Here is a 20946-nt window from a genome sequence, read left to right on the forward strand (position 1 = left end):
TCTTGAGATTGACATATCTTTGCAAAGGCAACTTCCTTAAGGTGAGGTTATACCAGATTTTTAAGTGAATCTGGTCTCCTCAGACATGGGAGAGCAGGCTGGCTGGCAAGAGGGGCTCAGAGAGACTTGGGAATTCAAATTCTCATCTTTGTTCAGTTCTATCAGAGGTCCTCATTTCAAGCCTCAGGTCTATTTCTTAATGCCATAAGTTTAACATAAGAGATGTGCAGTCTGCGAATTCAACTTAAATCATTTTTTTGCAACCCAGACAACTAAATTTTGGGCATGATTTTCAGTAAGTTTGACCCTGCAGCTCTGAGAAATAGTAGATTATGTTAGGGCTGCCATAGATAGTCTCTAGTTCCTTGGCTGTGACCTGAGATGAAAGTTTAAAACCCTAATCTTGTTATTTCCTTTCCATAAGCTCCCTAGCATGGTGAGAAGCAGCTATTGACCCCACAGTTCTTGTAGTCATCATTCTTACCATAGCAGTCAAATGGAACCACCACCTGGTCCTGCAGGCCACTTGTTTCAGAAGGCACAATCAACTACAGGTAACACTTTAGGTAATCATACTGACTTATATGGCCACAGATAACCAGATAACAATTTTCTATTAGTAAATTGTTAATCAGTCAGTACTGATTGCAAAGTTAAGGACATAACTAAACAATCCCAAATCCCATCTTTGAGGGCCTGTTTCCTGGACCCACTCTGGCACCAAATATTCATGAGAAAGAAGTCAGGAAAACTGAAACTACACCAGTCATTTCAGCAGAGAGAATTTTTTTTTTAAAGATTTATTTGTGTGTGTGTGTGTGAGAGAGAGAGAGAGTGAGAGAGAGAGAGAGCACATGTGCAGGGGGGCAGAGGGAAAGGGACAGAGAATCTGTTTGTTTGTTTGTTTATTTATTTGGCAGAGAGAATCTCAAGCAGACTTCCTGTTGAGCATGGAACCTGATGCAGGGCTTAATCTTAGGACTCTGAGATCATGACCCGAGCTGAAATCAAGAGTCAGAGTCTTAAATCAACTGAGCCACCTAGGCTCCCCCAACAGAGATAATTGAATATGAGGAATGTGTTACAGTGGAGCTTGAAGGAAGGAAACATTGAGGCCCAAATATAATGACCTGCCAGAGGAACAAAGAGAAAATGTTGGTGTTTTCAGAAACTAGGGGCTTTAGAAGAGGGACTACATAGAGCTAGGGCTTAGACCCCTGAGAAGAATATGCTGTCCTGCTCATATCAGTACTGTAGGGGGGCACCTTAAGGCTCATTTTGAAAGTGCCAAAGAAGCTAAAGAAGAGCCAACTGCCAGTAGCAGAAGGAAGCAGTGTTGAAGTCACTGTGGCAGAAACCACACACTCAGGATGAGAAGAGGCAGTCTATTTTCTTCTTCTGCCTCATATCCTCCCTCTAGTACCCTCTGCTGGTAGAACTGAACACAGCATTACCTGCTAAAGAACTGTAGCTTGCGAAGACCTACACCTACACCAGAAAGTAGAGTTGAGAAAGGTAGATTTGGACCAAATTTAATAGAATTATATGTGTTTTAACACATAAATGCAGAGACTCAATTGCAATAGAGGAAGATAAAAGTTGTTTATATCTATATGTTGAATCAGTACGAAAATGATAGCTATAAATTTGTTCAGGTGTGTCATACAAGTGACAGAAATTGCCAATGGTTTTGCCAAGAATAAGGTGATTTCCCAAAGTGGTGAGCAATTGTTGATAATGTTGCAAACAAAATAATGTGCCACTTCCCCTTAATTTACAGAGTAGTGGTTACCTGGATATTGTATTACATATTAAATTCTCAACTAGTAATAAATAGGTTTGCCACCTGCATAAATATCCAGCCAGAAATTCAAGAATTCTATAAAACAAGAGACAATTTTTTCTTTTATGGGGCCATACCATATATTGCAGGATATCTGGTACTGTTCCCTGCTATAATCCTCCATAGATTTCCAAAACACCTACTCGGTTATGGTCTCCATTAGATCAAGTGCCAGAGGATCTTACCACAGGGCAAAGGCATAGGGATTTGGGATTTTATTTTGAGTGAAACTGGAAACTATTTGAGGGTTTTTAAAAAGATTTTATTTATTCATGGGAGACACGGAGAGAGCCAGAGACATAGAGGGAGAAGCAGGCTCCCTGCAAGGAGACTAATGTGGGACTCCATCCCAGGACCCCAGGATCACACCCTGAGTCAAAGGTGGACGCTCAACCACTGAGCCACCCAGGCATCCCTAGAGGAAAAGAGTTTTTTTTTTCTTTTTTTTTTTTTTTTAGGGAAAGAGTCTTAAGAAGACTCTGCACTGAGCATGAAACCCAACATGGGGCTCAGTCTCATGACCTGAGATGAGGGCTTGAACTGAAACCAAGAGTCAGCCACTTAACCAACCGTGCCATCCAGGTGCCCCTACCAACCACTATTCTAAGCACTTAATATATACTGCTTTTAAAAAAATATTCATAACCACTATATGAGTTAGGTTATATTGTTGTCTTTCTTTAATGATGAGGAAACTGAGGCAAAGTTGAAATATCCTACCAAATATTAAAAGGAACTGTGATTTATGAGAATATGTATGGGTGGTGAATGTACTGGATGTCACCGAATTGTTCACTTTAAAGTGTTTGATTTTATGGTATGTGAATTTTACCTCGATTAAAAAAATTATAAAGGAAATAAAATAGCACAAAAGCAATAAAATAGCACAGTTATAATGTAGGAAGAAACTAATAAACCAATATAACAGTGCATACTATTAAAAAAAATTCTGTATTGCTATAAGGAAAACAATTGTACTAGGTCTCTTCATCACAGTATATATAAAAACAAACACCAAATGGTTTAAAGACATAAACATGAAAGGAAATCTGTATTTAAAAAATGGAAGAAAATGTAAGAGACTATAGAATGGAAGATTCTCTTAAACAAGACCCCAAGAGGCAAACCGTAAAGAGGAACATTGAGGGCTTTACTATATCAAATTAAGTATTACTGTTCAGCATGAGACATAATGTACTAACTAATGGCTAGGTAACAACTGTCAAAAGACTTGAGAGTCTATGTCAAGAAGCCAAAAAAAAAAAAAAAAAAAACTCAGATAAATAACCAAACATTACACCTAGAGGAGCTAGAGAAAGAAGAATGAACAAAACCTTAACCCAGAAAAAGGAAGGAAATAATAAAGATTAGAGCAGAAATAAATGATATAGAAACTTAAAAAAAAATAGATCAACAGCAGATCAAGGAAACCAGAAGCTGGTTCTTTGAAGAGATTAACAAGATTGATAAACCACTAGCCAGACTCAAACAAAAGAATGAGAGAGAAGGGGAGAAGACCCTAATAAACAAAATCACTAATAAAAGAGGAGAAATAACAGCCGACATCACAGAAATACAAACAATTGTAGCAGAATATTATGAAAAACTATATGCCAACAAATTGGACAACTTTGAAGAAATGGACAAATTCCTAGACGTGTATAACCTACTAAAACAAAAGCAGGAAGAAGTGGAAAATTTGAACAGACCAATTATTAGGAATGAAATTGAATCAATTATTTAAAAAAAAACTCCCCCAAAACAAAAGTACAGGACCAGATGGTTTCACGGGTGAATTCTACCAAACATTTAAAGAAGAAGTAATACCTTTTCTTTTCAAACTATTCTAAAAATTAGAAGAGGAAAGAAAACTTCCAAATTCATACTATGAGGCCAATATCATCCTGATACCAAAACCAGATAAAGACACCACAAAAAAAGGACAACTACAGGCCAATATCTACATGAATATAGATGCAAAAGTCCCCAACAAAACAAGCCAACTCCAACAATACATTACAAAAAATCATACACTACGATCAAGTAGGATTTATTCCTGGGATGCAAGAGTCATTCAATACTCACAAAAATAACCAATGTGATATGTCACATCAATAAGAGAAAGGGTGAAAACCATATGATCATTTCAATAGATATAGAAAAAGTATTTGACAAACTACAACATCCATCCATAATAAAAGCCCTCTACAAAGTAGGTCTACAGGGATCGTACCTTAACATAATGAAGGCCTTGTATGAAAAGCCCACAGCCAACATCACACTCAATGGTGAAAAATTGAGAGCTTTGCCCCAAGGTCAGGAACAAGACAAAGATGTCCACTCTCACTTTTATCCAACATAGTACTGGAAGTGCTAGCCATAGCAATTAGGCAATATTTTTTTAAAAGGTTCCAAATTGGCAAGGAAGAAGTAAAACTCTCACTATTTTCAGATAATGTGATATAGAAAACTCTAAAGACTTCACCAAAAAAACTACGAGGACTGATAAATGAATTCAGTAAAGTCACAGGATACAAAAATCAATGTACAGAAATCTGTCGCATTCTTATACACTAAATGATGCAACAGAAGGTGAAATTAAGAAAATAATCCCAGGGGGATCCCTGGGTGGCTCAGCGGTTTAGTGCCGACGTTCGGCTCAGGGCGTGATCCTGGAGTCCCAGGATCGAGTCCAGTGTCGGGCTCCCTGCATGGAGTCTGCTTCTCCCTCTGCCTATGTTTCTGCCTCTGTGTTGTGTGTGTGTGTGTGTGTGTGTGTGTGTGTGTCTCATGAATAAATAAAATCTTTTTTAAAAATCCCATTTATAATTACACCAAAAACAATAATACATCTAGGAATATACTTAACTAAAGAAGTGAAGATGTGTATTCTAAAAACTGTAAAATGCTGATGAAAGAAATTCAAGGGGCACCTGAGTTTCTTCAGAGGCTCAGTCAGTTAAACATCTGCCTTTGGCTCAGGTCATGATCTTGGGGTCCTGGAATCAAGCCCTGTGTTGGGCTCTCTGCTCAGCGGGGAACGTGTTTCTCCCTCTCCCTTTGCCTGCTGCTCTAGTTGTTCACGCTTTCTCTCTCTCTGCCAAATAAATTAAATCTTTAAAAAAATAAAAAGAAATTCAAGATGACACAAAGAAATGGAAAGACATTCCATACTCATGGATTGGAAGAACAAATATTGTTAAAATGTTGATAATACCCAGAACAATCTATACATTGAACACAATCCCTGTCAAAATACCAACAGCATTTTTCACAGAACTAAAACAATCCTAAAATTTGTACAAAACCACAAAAAACCTCAAATAATCAAGGTGATCTTGAAAAAGAAAAACAAAACTGGAGGTATCACATTCTAGATTTCCAGTTATATATATATTTTTTTATTTTATTTATTCATGAGAGACAGAAAGAGAGAGAGAGGCAGAGACACAGGCAGAGGGAGAAGCAGGCTCCATGCAGGGAGCCTGACGTGGGACTCGATCCAGGTCTTCAGGATCACACCCTGGGCTGAAGGCGGTGCTAAACCACTGAGCCACCCGGACTGCCCGATTTCCAGTTATATTGCAAAGCACTAGCAATTAAAACATTGTGGTCCTGGCATAAAAGTAAACATATAGATCAATGAAATAGAATAGAAACTCCAGAAATAAACCCACAGTTATATGATCAATTAATTTTCAGCAAAGGAGAAATGAATATACAATGAGAAAAAAGTCTCTTCAACAAATGGTGTTCGGAAAACTGGACAGCTATATGCAAAAGAATGAAATAAACCACTTTCTTACACTATACACAAAAATAAACTCAAAATGGATTAAAGACCTAAATTGAGACCCGAAACCATAATAATCCTTGATGGGAGCACAGGCAGTAATTTCTCTGATATCAACCTTAGCAACATTTTTCTAGGTATGTCACTTGAAATGAGACAATAAGAGAAATGAAAGCAAAAATAAACCATTGGGACTACATCAAAATAAAAAGTTTCTGCACAGCAAAACAATCCACAAAACTAACAGGCAGCATAATGAATAGAAGATATTTGCAAATGACATATCCCATAAAGAGTTAGTATCCAAAATACATAAAGAACTGATACAACTCAACATCCCAAACCAGAATAATTAAAAACTGGTCAGAAGACATGAATACACATTTCTCCAAAGAAGACATCCAGATGGCCAACAGATACATGAAAAGATGCTCAACATCACTCATCATCAGTGAACTGCAAATCAAAACTACAATGAGATACCACCTCACACCTGTCAGAATGGCCAAAATTGAAAACATCAGAAACAATCAGTGTTGGTGAGGATGTGGAGAAAAAGGAACCCTCTTGTACTGTTGGTGGGAATGCAAACTGGTGCAGCCACTGTGGGAAACAGTATGGGATTTCCTCAAAAAATTAAAACTAGAACTACCCTATGACTCAGTAGTTGAACTACTGGATGTTTACCCAAAAAATACAAAAATAGGGATCCCTGGGTGGCACAGCGGTTTGGCGCCTGCCTTTGGCCCAGGGCGCGATCCTGGAGACCCGGGATCGAATCCCACATCGGGCTCCCGGTGCATGGAGCCTGCCTGTGTCTCTGCCTCTCTCTCTCTCTGCTCTCTCTCTCTCTCTCTCTCTGTGACTATCATAAGTAAATAAAAATTTAAAAAAAATTTTTTTAAATTAAAAAAATACAAAAATACTAATTCAAAGGGATACACACACCTCTATACTTAAATCACCATTATTTATGACAGCCAAACTATGGATGCAGCCCAAGTGTCCCTCAATAGATGAATAAAGAAGATGTGGTGTATGTATACAAAATAGAATATTCAGTCATAAAAAGAATGAAATCTTATCATTTGCAATAACATGGAGAGAGCGAGAGAATATAATGCTAAGTGAAATAAGTCAGAGAAAGACAAATACCATATGATCTCACTCACAGGTGGAATTTAAGAAACAAAACAAATGAGTGAAGAAAGATGAGAGAGAGAGAGACAAACCAAGAAACAGATATACCTATGGAGACATAAATCCTGGGGATTAAAGAGTGCATTTATCATGATGAAAAATAAAAGCAGCATCTGGAGATCAGAGTGATTCTCATGCTAGCCTTGAAGAATCAAATAGCCATTTATGGGAGGGTCACATAAAAAGAACTTTGGGGGTCCCTAGTAGCTGAGAGCAGCTCCTAAGTGATAACTAGCAAGAAAGCATAGCTTGGCCAATGCCTGGATTGCCATCTGTAAGACCCTGAGGAGAGGACCAATCTAAACTATGCCAACCCCTGACCCACAGAAACTGTAATAATAAATGCATTTCGTTTAAAAAAAGACTTTAGAGACTAAAATTAGTTTATCAGTTTCCTATTGCTGCTTTAACAATTTACTACAAACTTCATAGCTTAAAACAACAAAAACTTATTATCTTATTGTTCTAGAGGACAGAGGTCTGGAATGGGCTCCACTGGATTAAAATTCAAAAAAGCCCTATATTCAAATATTAATAGCATCTGCAGCATTATTAATCTTTCATATAAATACCACACATCATATGATGTATGAGACTATATACTTTATATAATATACTATATCATAGTATATTAACTTTGTATATATACAGAGGAAAATATGTTATCTCATTCAGATAAAGCAGACCAGATAACTTCATAATACCAAGTCATGGGATAGAATATTTAGGAATTAGAGGCCAATCTGTCCCATCCCCTAGAAAGCCATACATTCAATATGCAATCAATATGGAAAGTGATTAAAGAGAGAATGTACATTCTTTTCTCTACATATTAAGTTTTTAAAGCAGTGAGGATTTATCATTTGGGACTAGCTATATTTCAAGTGCTCAATAGCTATATGTGGCTAGTGGTACCATATTGGACAGTAGATTTAGACAAAAGAGAAAGTCAACAGAATAAAACAAGGAACTACCTCAGGGAAGACGGGAAGATGGAAGTGAGATTGCACTGGGTTAAAAAAAGAATTTCTGAGCTGGTGAGAGGGAATGGAGTTTTAGACACGGACAGACCTCAAATGAGAGGTGAAACTCCTCTTTCATTATGATATGAGGAAAGAAGAAAAGAATGAGTCTGGACACAAAGAGTCAGCTAACGGATTCTGTTTTCTTTGCGAGGTAAAAGAGTAAGTGAGGGTGCTAGGGGAGGTGGCAGGGGCAGATATGGAGTTTTGAGGGAAGTGGGGATTATTTGAAATAGCCTCTGTGGGACTGGAAGAGAGAGCTGACTAGGGAACCTTGACTATGAAACTGGTGGACAACTGTGGAAGCCTGTATGAATGTGAGGATCATCTATCCAGCCCACACTCTCACATGATTTTCTCCAGCAGCTTTCAGTGGTCTGGTTGTAGGTAATAGAGAAGGTATAAGATAATTGAAAGCAATCAGGACTAAGGCTTTTCCAGGTGGATGTGAAAGCGATTATGAAACAAAGGATGTGAGGAATCTATCCAGAGAGTATTTCAAGTAATGGACTTTAAAATCCAATATGAAGTGAAGACAAGAGAGATCTGATACAGAGAACGTAGATGTGATAGTTTCCCAGAAGTTCCAACCAGGTCTGGGGCAGTTGATTAGAGAATCAGAAAAACAGGAAGTTATAACAAGAGAGGAGGTGATTGTGTTTATTGTTTACAAAGTTGAACAGTTTTGGTGATGAAAAATTCAGGGTGTTAGTGTGAATTGGATTCTGAAATAAAGTAGCTAGGAAGGGCATTGGAGATGAGGAGGTTAAAGAACTGGAAGGCCATGGTGAAGGTTGGGTCACCCAAGAGGACGGAGAAGTCTTGGGCTAATGGCAGGACTTGGAGTGAGAAAGACAACTGTAGGTCAGGTGCTAAGTTACAGAGATGAAGAATGGTGACCAGGAAGTCTGTAAATGACAACATAGATGAGTGGAGGTTGGTACAGCTATATGGCTTAAAGTTAAGAAAAATAGGATATTTTTCTACTTTATTTTATTTTATTTTTATTATTAGTTTCAGGGGTAGAATTTATTGATTCATCAGTTGCCTATAACACCTAGTTCTCATTACATCAAGTGCCTTCCTTAATGCCTGTCACACAATTATCCCATTCCCCCCACCAACCTCCCCTCCAGCAAGCCTCCGTTTATTTCCTGTAGTTAAAAGTCTCTTATGGTTAGCCTCCCTCTCTGTTTTCATCTTATTTTATTTTTCCTTTCCTTCCCCTATAGTCATCTGTTTTGTTTCTTAGATTCCACAGATGAGTGAAATCATATGGTATTTGTCTTTCTTTGACTGGGTTATTTCACTTAGTACAATACCCTCTAGTATCATCCACATCATTGCAATGGCAAGATTCCATTCTTTTTGATGGCTTAGTAATAGGAATAGAATTGTCTATGTGAGAGTGAAAATCAAGGTCTGGAAATGGCATTGGGGAGAGAGGAGGTCACCAATCTTAAAAATCATCTAGTTAAAAGACCTCACATTAGCCTATGGCCTATGTCTTTGCCTCTCTCTCTCTCTCTCTCTCTCTCTCTCTGTGTGTGTGTGTGTGTGTGTGTGTGTCTCATGAATAAATAAATAAAATCTTTTTTAAAAAACCGACCTCACTTTATAGATGAGGAAAATGATGTTAGAGTGTGGTAGGCAGCCTTCAAGATGTTTCCCAGAGATTCCCATCTTTTGCTATGCACACCTTTGTGTTGTCTGTCTCCCATTGTGCATCACGGTGAGCTTACACAAGCAGTAGAATACAGCAGAATTGATGGTAATTGTTTCTGAGGTTAGGTGACAAAGGATATCACAGCACCTGTCTCATTACTCTCTCACTCTTGGATCACTCACCTTGGGGGAAGTTAATTGCCATATCATGAGCAACTCTATGGAGGAGCCCACATGGCAAGGAATGAAGCCCTTGCCATTGGACGTGTGAATAAGCCTAAAAGCAGAGCCTCTAGCCCCAGTAAATCATCAGATGACTGCAGCTTTAGCTGATATCTTGATTGCAAGCTCATGTGAATCCCTGAGCCAGAACCAGTTAAGCCATCCCTGAATCCTTCCATAACCTAAGAAGTAATCACACATGCACTATCTAAAAAAGTTCAAAGGATCATAGTTTTGTTTTTTCATCAGAGAAAAAGGAGAAGGAGAAGGAGAAGAAAGAAGAAAGAAGAAGAAGAAGAAGAAGAAGAAGAAGAAGAAGAAGAAAAGAAAAGAAAAGAAAAGAGAAAAAAGAAACAAAGAAAAAAGAAAGCTGGACCAGGTTTCCTCATGGAATGCAGAATAAAATTCAGTAAGATAAATGCTTTCTTTGTCCCCACCATATAATAATACATAAGCATTTCTAAAACATGCTTATATTGAGAAGACTAATTCAAATGTGTGCAATATCTTAGTGGTAAAACCAGAAATGTAATTTCTACTTGGCTTCTTTTAATCACTGACAAAAATGGCATAGACTCCCGGTAGTAGTTATATCATTTAAATCCTTCAATAATTCTGACCTTCCGGTGCAATGAATCAATGCCAGGATTGAGTGTCTGCATTTCTGTCTGTTGTCTCTAAATGTAATTTTCAGAGAAGGGCAGATTGCCAAAAAGGCACTTTGTGGCTTCTATTTCCAGGCCACAGAGTCTGCCAATTGGATGCACATAGCTATTATGTCAGAGAAATTTTGTATGACCCATTGACTTAAACTTTGGTACTCAGATTTTCTAAGTGTGATTAAATAATATTTTGATTTTATTTTTCTTTCCTTAAGAATATAGCTAGGAAAGTAGGAAAAGGAGAAAAGCAGGGAGAAAAGTAGGAAAGTGGGTTTGAATTTCATGAGAACATGATTTTTTTGAAAAATTAATCTCAAGTGTGTTCAAGACTCCAATTTCATTAAATCTCACAAAAATTCAGATATATTTCCAATTACTTCTCATTACAGTCAGTAAGTTAATTTGCTGTCATATATTCCCAACATTAGGGAGATTTTTGAATGTTTTCCTATATATTTTTCTCTCTATGCTTGAAAAAAACAGATTGCTAACTATTCCCTAGCATCACATATCCTCTCAAAAGTCATAGAAAGACAGCTTTTACTCCCTTGATATTTTAGCACTTTCCCAGTATAATCCAGCTAACTAAGTGTGGCTTAAGCTTGCTTGAGATAAAATACTATTTCATATTTATATGAAAGTTTAGTGATAATTGTGAATTTTGCTTTTTAAAAAATTAGCATTTTTTATAATCAGCAAAAAAAGAAAACAAAACAAAAATGTATATCCTTTATTACTTATGGTACTCATTTTTCTGGTTGTGTTCTCATTCTTTAGAAAACTCTGATGTTCCTAATCAAACTTATGTTTATAAATTCCTTTGATTTTTATGACCTTATACATGATCTTTAGTAAGAATTTTATTATTCAAGGGGCACCTGGGTGGATCAGTTATTTAAGCCTCTGACTCATGATTTCACCTCAGGTCATGATCTCAGAGTTGTGAGATTGAGCCACATGTCAGGCTCCATCCACACTGGGCATGGAGTCTGCTTAAGATTCTCTCTCTCTCTCTCTCTCTCTCTCTAGCCATGCCCACCCTCTAAAAAAAACAGTTCATTGTTCTTATTCATTCAACAACATTTATTAAGTAGTTATGTGCCAGACACTTTTATTTGTGTTGGGAATGTGGGAATGAATACAAAGTGTCTGTTTTCATGGCACTTGTGTTGTACTGGGGATGAGGGAGTCAACAAGCAAATAAACAAGATAGATGTATAATATGTCAAATGGTGATTAAATGCTATGAAGAAAAAAATAAAGCGGAACGAGAGGATAGAGAGTGACAGACCTGAATGAGTAGAAGGATCAAGATTGTGTATGTCTGGGGCACAAGTATTCCAGAGGAAAAGACAAGTGCAAGGGCCAGCAAATTATACCGAGAGGGTTAAGAATAGCCAGGAGATTGTGTAGCTGAAGCAGAGTCAGCAGAAAGGAGACGAGATCCATGGGTAAAGCCAAGGAGCAGATCTTGTAGAGCCTAGAGCCTGAGGTGAAGAGTTTGGTTTTCACCTGATCCCTTCTGGCTGCTGTGTCTAGAGACTGTAGAAATGTAACTGTGGAAGCAGGAAGATTAATGAACAGACTGAGTTCATCTCAGTCTGGGTCCTCTGAGAATGTTGGGATCAGATGTGTGAGAGATTCATTAAGAGGCACCCCTGAAAGGGCACATAGAAAGGACCAGAATTAAGTGGCCTTCAGACTGCAGTGTAGGTCTGACCCAGGTAAGGGACAGATAGGGGGCAGGAAGTTCAGAGGGGCAGTCTGAAACTGTGATTCTATGAAAATTTGGTAAGGCTAACGGAGAGGTCTTGAGCCAAAGTCACCTACCAGCAAAGCACCCCCACCCTGTCTCCCTGAGATCAATAGTCACATGCTTCACTGACTGAGCCAGCCAGGTGTACCTGCAAATTCCACATTCTTATAAGCTTAATTTTCTTCTTGATTGTCTAGTAGGTCCATTTAGCAAGATCTTCAAAACGTCACAAATTATAAATTATTCATGTCCTAGTTTAAGCAAATGGGCCCGTCCCAGTATTCCTGACCAGCCAGAAGATGGAAGCATTCCATGGGAAGTATGGCCTCTGTGGGAAGTGTGGCTTCCGTGTGAACTCACTGATGGATGGGACCACCAGTCAATTATCCTTCTGCACTGGGAGCTCTGAGAGGCATATTCTCATGGCCATCACAGAGACTTTGCCATAATCCAGGTAAGAGAGATGATGGTGGCTTGGGGTAAGAAAGTGGATGGATTTTGCTTTCTGTTCCTCTGGACATATATTCAAGGTTAAGTTGCCAATAGATTTGCCAATCATTTGCCAATAGATCTGATATGAGGCGTGAGGGAGGGAGAAGAGACACAGACCTCCAAAGTTTTTTGTTCTAACTGAAGGATGGGATTGCTACTTACTGAATGAGAGAGAATGAGAGTCCTGAGAGAAGGAAATCAGCAGCTCATTTTGGCCAGGTTTAGTTTACAATGTTGATTAGATGCCAAGTGGAGAGGTTGAGAAGGCAGCTAAATATGTGAATCTAGAGTTCAAGGGAGTGTCCCAACTTGGAAATACAAATTTGAAAATCGCCAACATATGGACAGCATTTACAGTCATGGGACTGGATTAGTTTTGCCTAAGGAGTGTATATAGATGGAGAAAAGAGGTTCAAGGCCTGACAGAAGGGGAGAATCATACACGGAGACTGAAGAAGGAGCAGCAGGCAGAGACAGGAGGAGACCCACAGAAGAGCAGTGTCCTGGAAGCCAAGTGAAAAAGGTTTTCTGGAAAGATACATTTTCAAGTGTTCTAATTCTTTAATCTTGATACCTCCTAACTGAATGTTCTATGAAGTATTGGTTTCTTGCTAAGTGGGCCTACTAAATAATGAAGAAAAAATGAAGCTTATAAAGTATATTGACTTTGTGTCCAATTCAGGACCTGTCTCTACCATTCATTGTGTGCCATTGGACAAGTTTCTTAATCTCTGTTTGCTTGATTCCTCATTTCTACAATGGAGACTATAGGGTTGGTAAGAGGATGGAGTGAATTAATAGTTGAGACAGTACCTAACACATGGTAAGTGTTCAGTAAGTATTATATGCTATTACATAATAAATATTGCAACTAAAGGTCAATTTTACTATCTTTGAAATTTTCTGACAGTAGCAGCTAAGATGTAAGAGATTAATGTAGATCCTTTCGGGTTTCATTTCTCTGACTGGGATTCTGGTATACTTGTTTATTCCTTATATTTCTCTTTTTACATTTCTTTTCTGTATTTTGAAATAAACATAGTTTAAAAAATCTGTATCAATCCCTTTATTTAAAGTTTTTTTTTTTTTAAACCAGTTACCAGCAGGGGTTTCTTTAAGCAAAGCATGGCTAGCCATAGAGATAACATCAAAACAAGGAGAAATAATTTCATAGAACAGTGGTTTTTAAGTTTCTTTTGGTTATTAACCCTTTTGAGAATTGAATGAAAGCTCTCCCCTAAAAAATGCATATGTAAACACACACACACACACACACACACACACACACAATTTTGATTATAATTAGAGGGAGTTTGTGGATCTCTAAAGCCAACCAGTAAGACCACCAAGCAGCCATGAAAATAGGCTTTGAATTGACTACAGAGTCCACATTCCTTTTTTTTTTTTTTTTAGATTTTTTTCTTTTTAAGTAGTCTCTGTACCCAACATGGGGCTTGAACTCATGATCCTGAGATCAATAGTCACATGCTTCACTGACTGAGCCAGCCAGGTGTACCTGCAAATTCCACATTCTTATAAGCTTAATTTTCTTCTTGATTGTCTAGTAGGTCCATCTAGCAAGATCTTCAAAACGTCACAAATTATAAATTATTCATGTCCTACTTTAAGCAAAAAGGAACTTCTCTTAGAGAAATCTCAATTCTAAAAACATTCAGTCTGGAGGAAAATGTATATACAGAGCAGGTGACCTGAGCAGTCAGCGATCTGCTCTTATAAGGGTCCCATGCTTGGAGTTAATGTTGTGTCATATCATATTGAAGTTCTTAATCATTTTCGAACAAGAGGCTCCACATTTTTTATGTCGCACTGGACTCTGCAAGTTCTGTAGCTAGATACAAACAAACATACAGTTTAAGTTCCATAGGACTTTTGATTCACTAACATTCAAATAAGAACACAAAAATTCTCAGGAGATAAACTATTTCCAGTGTGTCTTTCCAAGGTAATATTTTTATGTAAGTTATGTGTTCTTATTAGTTCTTATCTTGAAGTAATATATAATTTAATTATAATTAATTTTGCTATAATTATAATTTAATTATAATTAATTTTGCTATAATTTTGACATTAATTTAGTAAGTCTTGAGGCAAGATGTGATTACATAATAAAATTACCATAAGCAATATTAAAAGACAGACAAACTAGTAAACTTTACATTCTAGGCCAAGCAAAATACCTAAGAAAAAGAAAGATTTTGATGTTGATGGGAAGCTGATAGTAAGGAGAGAGGAGCCAGATGGGAGGTGAGACATGAAGGTTCTTACACACCATGTTAAGATGCTTCAACCTTCCGCTGAGGCCAATGAAAGGTTTTATGCAGGAGAGTGTGCTCAACATTATTATATTTATTTTTAAAGGTTGCCAGATTTAGCAAATAAAACTACAGATGCCCAGTTAAATTTCATTTCAGATAAGCAATGAAAAATTTTTATATCGGTACGTCATAGGCAATACTTGGGATATACTTATACTACAAAGGTATTGGTAATTAACTGAAAACAGTTTTAAGGGAGAGTTCTGTATTTATCTGGCAATCCGGTCATTTTTCTTTTTTTTTTTTTTTTTCCCGGTCATTTTTCTTAATATGATATATGGCGGATGGTATTTTAGTGCCATTCTGCTTTTCTTGTCACCTGTAGGTGGCAGTCTGATCAAATGATTTAATGGGAGCCGCTTGGCAAATCCAAGGGTAATACTGTAGTACTTCTCCATCTATTAATAAGGTTATTTTAAAAAAAACAGTTTAGCATTTATTTTTCATAGAAAGTAAGTTTTCATAAAAGAAAGATAAATTTTGAAGGTGCTCAAAACTAAGTATAAGTCAGTCTTCAGGGGATCCCTGGGTGGCGCAGCGGTTTAGCGCCTGTCTTTGGCCCAGGGCGCGATCCTGGAAACCTGGGATCGAATCCCACGTCGGGCTCCCGGTGCATGGAGCCTGCTTCTCCCTCTGCCTATGTTTCTGCCTCTTTCTCTCTCTCTCTCTCTCTCTCTGTGTGACTATCATGAATAAAAAAAAAAAAAGTCAGTCTTCAACTTTCCCACAACTCAACCATCAAAGATTTAAACACACATGTAGTCCAATCCTAGTGGCCAACAATGCCTTTTATACTTCTAATGGTATTTTCAGAATTATGTAGATATTTGTGATATGATAAATAGGATCTTTTTTTCCCTTACGTTTCCTAGCACACTGCTTCTGATGTGTAAGATAGCTATTGATTTTTGTATGCTCATTTTTGTGTTAGACCATACTCTATAGTTCAAGTAGTGTTACTGTAAATACTCTTGAATTTGTTTTAGTAGATGAATTATCTGCAAGTAATATACTTTTTCCTCTCGAGAAAATAGCAATTTCTTTTTCCTACTTAAAAAATCCTAAATGTAATTCTATTAAGTGTAGAACTAAAAAGAAACAGAAATGATTATATGGATGCCCTTAAAAAGCTATCTCTATGGGCATCTGAGTGGCATAGTCCATTGTGTCCAACTCTTGGTTTCAGCGCAGGTCATGATCTCAGGGAGGTGGAATCGAGCCCCAAATCAGGCTCCGCACATATGGAGCCTGTGAAGTTTCTCTCTCCTTCTGCTCCCCACTCCCCGGCCCCGCATGCTTATGTGCATTCTTTCTCTCTCTCTCTCTCTCTCTCTCTCTCTCTCAGATAAACAAATCTTAAAAAAACTATTTCTATTAGTTTGAAATTTTATATTCACTCAAAATTATCATTATAATCGTTTAGTATTATAATCTAAACATACAACATAAGCTTATAGCTTGTATTTACCCATGAATGATATGATATCAATTATAAAATGGAACCATAATTGTCAATTGCATTTACATACATGCCCCAACCTCTTATCTGTTCTAAGAATGCTTTCTCTGATCACAGAGATCTTTTTACAAAGCCAAAGGAAAAATATCCTCATGAAATTCAAGTCCCAAGTGTAACTTATTCCCTTATTATACCCTTGTACTCTAGAGAAAAACAATCATCATTTATTTTGAATTTCAATGCAAGAGGCTTCATTTTTTACAGAAAGCTACATCATTTTCTGGTTCCTACCATTATTCATTGTCTTTTGAGCTGTGTCAGCGTACTTAGCACTACACAAAATTCAGAACATGGTCCCTTCCCATGTCTAATGTTGTGAAGTCATTTAAGAATTAGAATCTATGAAGTCATGAGTTTTGAAGGTTGCACCTTTAGGTATTTTAGTTCACAGATATTTTAATATGTGTTGATTTATAAGCTGTAAAATAGAATTAATGTTTAAATATTTATCTGAGAAGTAAGCTTTGTACTAGGTAGCACTGTTTGGTAATAGGCTATTTATGTTGAACTTGACTAACCAATGGTTTTCATATACTTTGCTATATCTCAGTAGTTACTCTGCAAATATAAAATCCATTATAGTTTTATAAGTATTTTCCTGATTATAAGAGTATTCTGTTAATGAAAAAATTGGAAAATACAGAAAAGTATTTTAAAAAATCATCTATAATTCTATGTTGCTTTTCTCTCTAGGGTCCAGGTAGCTCTAAATAAGGCATAAGCTTTAGAGTCCAACAAAGCTGGGTTCAGATCCTATGCCTTCCACTTATACTTATTTGATGCATTTTAGGGAAAAAATCTTAATCTCATTTAATTTCTTTTTATCTTTTACTCCTCTTTGTTTAGTTGTCATCTCTTTAGAAAAGTCATGCATTGTCACTCCTTTTTTGCCTTCATTTTATTCCTCTACCCACTTCAAACTTGCTTCTGCCCCCAGAGTCTGAAAACAACCTTTATTAAGGTCACTAATGACCTACATTTTGTCAAATTCAATGCACATTTTCTTGTGTTCATCTCATGCTTCCTCTCAGCAGCGGTGTGTCCTGGAGCCTAATAGTAATGGTACCTGACAGCTAATTATGTGTGGCTTTTTCCAATTTCCAGTTAAGTAAAGACATGTTGGTGGCTTGAAATTTATCACAATGAGAGCATTTACATCACAGAAAATCAGCAAATGCCACAAATTAGAACCTTTCCCCCCATAGCCGTTTGTTAAACATTTACCCTCAAGCTGAGGCCTATATCTAGTCACCATTTCCCTGCTTAAAATCGTTCAGTGGTCTTTCATTATATTTAGTTTAAAAATAAAATTTCAGGTTTTTTTCTTTTTCATTTTCCTTTTTTAAAAGATTTTATTTATTCATGAGAGACACAGAGAGAGAGGCGCAGAGACACAGACAGAGGGAGAAGTAGGCTCCATGCAGGGAGCCTGACATGGGACTTGATCCTGGGACTCCAGGACCACGCCCTGGGCTGAAGGCAGTGCTAGAATGCTGAGCCACCTGGGCTGCCCAAATTTCAGGTTTTTGAACTGGTCCCTGCTTACCTGTCCAACTGGAAATGTGATAATTCAAGTTCACTCTGTTCTGCTCAAGCCCACTGTAATTGGTTTTCTAGTCCTTGGACAGGCCAAGTCCCCTCCCCCTTTGCCCCCATACAGAACTCTTGTATATGCACCCCTTGTCTAAAATTATCTTTTATTTGCTCTCTTTATGATTAGCTCTTACAGTTGCTTTAATTATAAATCAATTTAAATCTACCTTTTGATTGTTCTTATCTGTATTTCAGCCCCCTATTTATTTCTTGGTTGAATGAATGATGGTATCTACTTACATAAATTAGGATTTACCTTATAGAGAGATAAATAGTGAAAGAAATACTAAAAAGTTCTTAGCATAGGCCTCCTGCACAGTATGGGTTAAATAAGCGGCAACTTTCTTAGAGGGTTAGGGGACAACTATTTTAAAATTTAATTTAATTTAATAGTTAGCATTCCAGAGTTGTGCAGAAGCATTCATGTCCTGAAGGTGGCAGTATGAAGACTCAGGATAGTCTTCCTAGTTTCACAGATGGATAGCCTTACTTAAGCAGAGCATCACTGGTATTTATGCCTCGAATTACTAAAATGTACTTATGAGACAAAGAGCTAGAATTGCTGATAGGAATTGCAGATTTATGATAACCCAAATAGGATAAGAGGAAACAAACACCAATGACAGTGTGAAGCCATAAATACCTTTTGTTTTTCCCTGGTCAAATGTGTATTAGAAAGAGCATATTTGGATTTTGGCAATATAATAAGTTAGATTGTGATGATAATATGCTCTAGTTATATGATTACAAATTGAGTCAGTTAGTTTGCTATCAGAGAGTTCTGCAACCTTAACCTTGTATTAAAAATACAGCTTGTTTATCCTTAGAGCATGCAGTAAGAGTATAAGGATGGAGCAACATTTGTTATTATTTTTTCTTTTTACAAAAAGGGCTTCAGAGAGTAATATCAACAACTTTCTATACTAGGAGTAAATTCAAGTAAGATAAGATTTGAAATAACATTATAAATAATATTTAAAATAACATTGTAAATAGCATATAAAATAAAACCAGTACTTAAATCAAATTTTAAAGCCATTTAAAGAATGAAATGTATTGAAATACCTGTTGGTTTTGTCTCCTGAGAAGTGATTCTGATGCTACTAATAATCACTAGCCACTACCTCTGTGACTTTTCTAGAGTTGTGAGGGGCATGAGGACAAGGGAACATCCAGGCAATTGCATATTGCTTCTAGCTAAATCTTCGGTCCTCATTCTCTCTGGCCTCTTGCCCTCATCTTCCTTAGGGATTAGAACAGAATTTTCCAGAACTGCTCACTCTGTGTTCTCTTAACCCTGAACCCTGTGCCGTCTAGTGTGGCCTTTCAAGGGTAAAGGGACACACCCTTGGCTTGGTCTTACCACACAGGTCACAAAACATAAAGAGAAACTAAAGAGGAGAAAGAAGGCTTTGACTCACTTCATTTTTTTTCTCACAGAAAATTCACTTCCTTCTGGCCTGCCACTTCCTTTTTTAGGAATCCTGTTGCGTGTTCTCAAGGACTCTGTTTATCTACAACCTACATCAAAATTCTTTCTTCCTGAAGATGAAGTGGTTAAGAGGGAAGACCTGGGCTTTCCTTCATGTGTCAGAGAGTGACAGTGTTTATATACAGAATTGATTTCCTGGAAACACAGCAGCCTCAACCCCTTTTATCTGTGAATGACAAAGAATAAAAGTTACAATCTCACTGGAGGACCACTTGTGTATCACCATTAAAAAAAATGTTGACACAATCTTCCTCCCTAGCAATTTTATTTCTAAGTCTTTCTTCTAGACATATATTTGCAAACAATTTTATTTTATTTTTTTATTTATGATAGTCACAGAGAGAGAGAGAGAGGCAGAGACACAGGCAGAGGGAGAAGCAGGCTCCATGCACCAGGAGCCCGATGTGGGATTCGATCCCGGGTCTCCAGGATTGCGCCCTGGGCCAAAGGCAGGCGCCAAACCGCTGCGCCACCCAGGGATCCCCTTGCAAACAATTTTAAAGAGACACATTCAAGGATATTCATTTGCAGCATTGTTTGTAACGGTGAAATCAGGAAAAAAGGGAAATGGTTAACTAAACTAGAATGCATCCATACTATGGAATATATCCACACTCTACAGCATTCAAAGAATGAAATAGACCTACAAATACTGATATGGAAACCTGCAGCAATTTTTAGAAAAATATTTCTCTGTTTTTATGGACATGTATGCACGAGAGCTATATGTATGTAAACAAAGAAAAAATGGGTCTAGAAGGATATCCACCAACCAAACAGTGGTGAGTACTTCTGCAGAAGAAATCTGGACTTGTGGGGAAGTTAGATTAAAGTGGGCTTTTGCTTTGTTTTTGAATTTTTCACAATATGAATTTCCTAATGTACTATTTATATAATGAACATTTAGGAGAAAGAGACAAGAGGGAAAGGAAGCCAAGAGGACATGCTGGATAGTACAGTGGTTAATTTTATGGCCCCTGGAACCAGATAACCTATACTCACGTTATAGTCTGCTACTTATTTAACCTTTCTGTGCTTCTGATTTTTCCTCTGTAAACTGGGGCTAACAAGAGTGCCTACCTCAGAAAGTGGTTGTAAAGATGAAATAAAATGATGTATGTAAAATATTTGGCACCTAGCATGAGTTATGTAAGTGTTAGCTAATATTATTAACTCAAGAATAAATGACTAGTTATCCCACTTTAGTCAGAGAGAAATGATTACTTTCTTCATATTTTGGCACTGGTGAGACCTCAGGAAATGTACCTTAAAAGAAAAAAAATCAATGTCAACAGCATTGGAGATGAGGCCTCTAATGGCTCTGCTGTTATCTAGTCATTCTGGATCAAAA

General features: G+C 37.3%; 1 protein-coding gene across 4 annotated transcripts in view; it reads left to right on the plus strand.

Moving 5' to 3' along the window:
• Window positions 1-19804, plus strand: part of LOC121484300 (alanine and glycine-rich protein-like) — a 37446-nt gene extending 17642 nt beyond the window's left edge. Inside the window, exons 2-4 of one of the 4 annotated variants that reach the window (XR_005985981.1) lie at window positions 9995-10154; window positions 12419-12617; window positions 19583-19804. Coding sequence is in view for 1 of the 4 variants with exons in the window: in XM_041743325.1 (XP_041599259.1) it covers window positions 12419-12572 (154 nt within the window). In the remaining 3 variants the exon portion in view is untranslated. Of the gene's footprint in view, window positions 1-9994; window positions 10155-12418; window positions 13479-19582 lie in introns of all 4 variants that reach the window. The other 3 variants (XR_005985980.1, XR_005985979.1, XM_041743325.1) reach the window with 3 other exon arrangements.
• The last annotated feature ends 1142 nt before the right edge of the window (window positions 19805-20946 follow it).

This window comes from Vulpes lagopus, chromosome 2 (assembly GCF_018345385.1).
Source record: "Vulpes lagopus strain Blue_001 chromosome 2, ASM1834538v1, whole genome shotgun sequence".
NCBI classification, from domain to species: Eukaryota; Metazoa; Chordata; class Mammalia; order Carnivora; family Canidae; genus Vulpes; species Vulpes lagopus.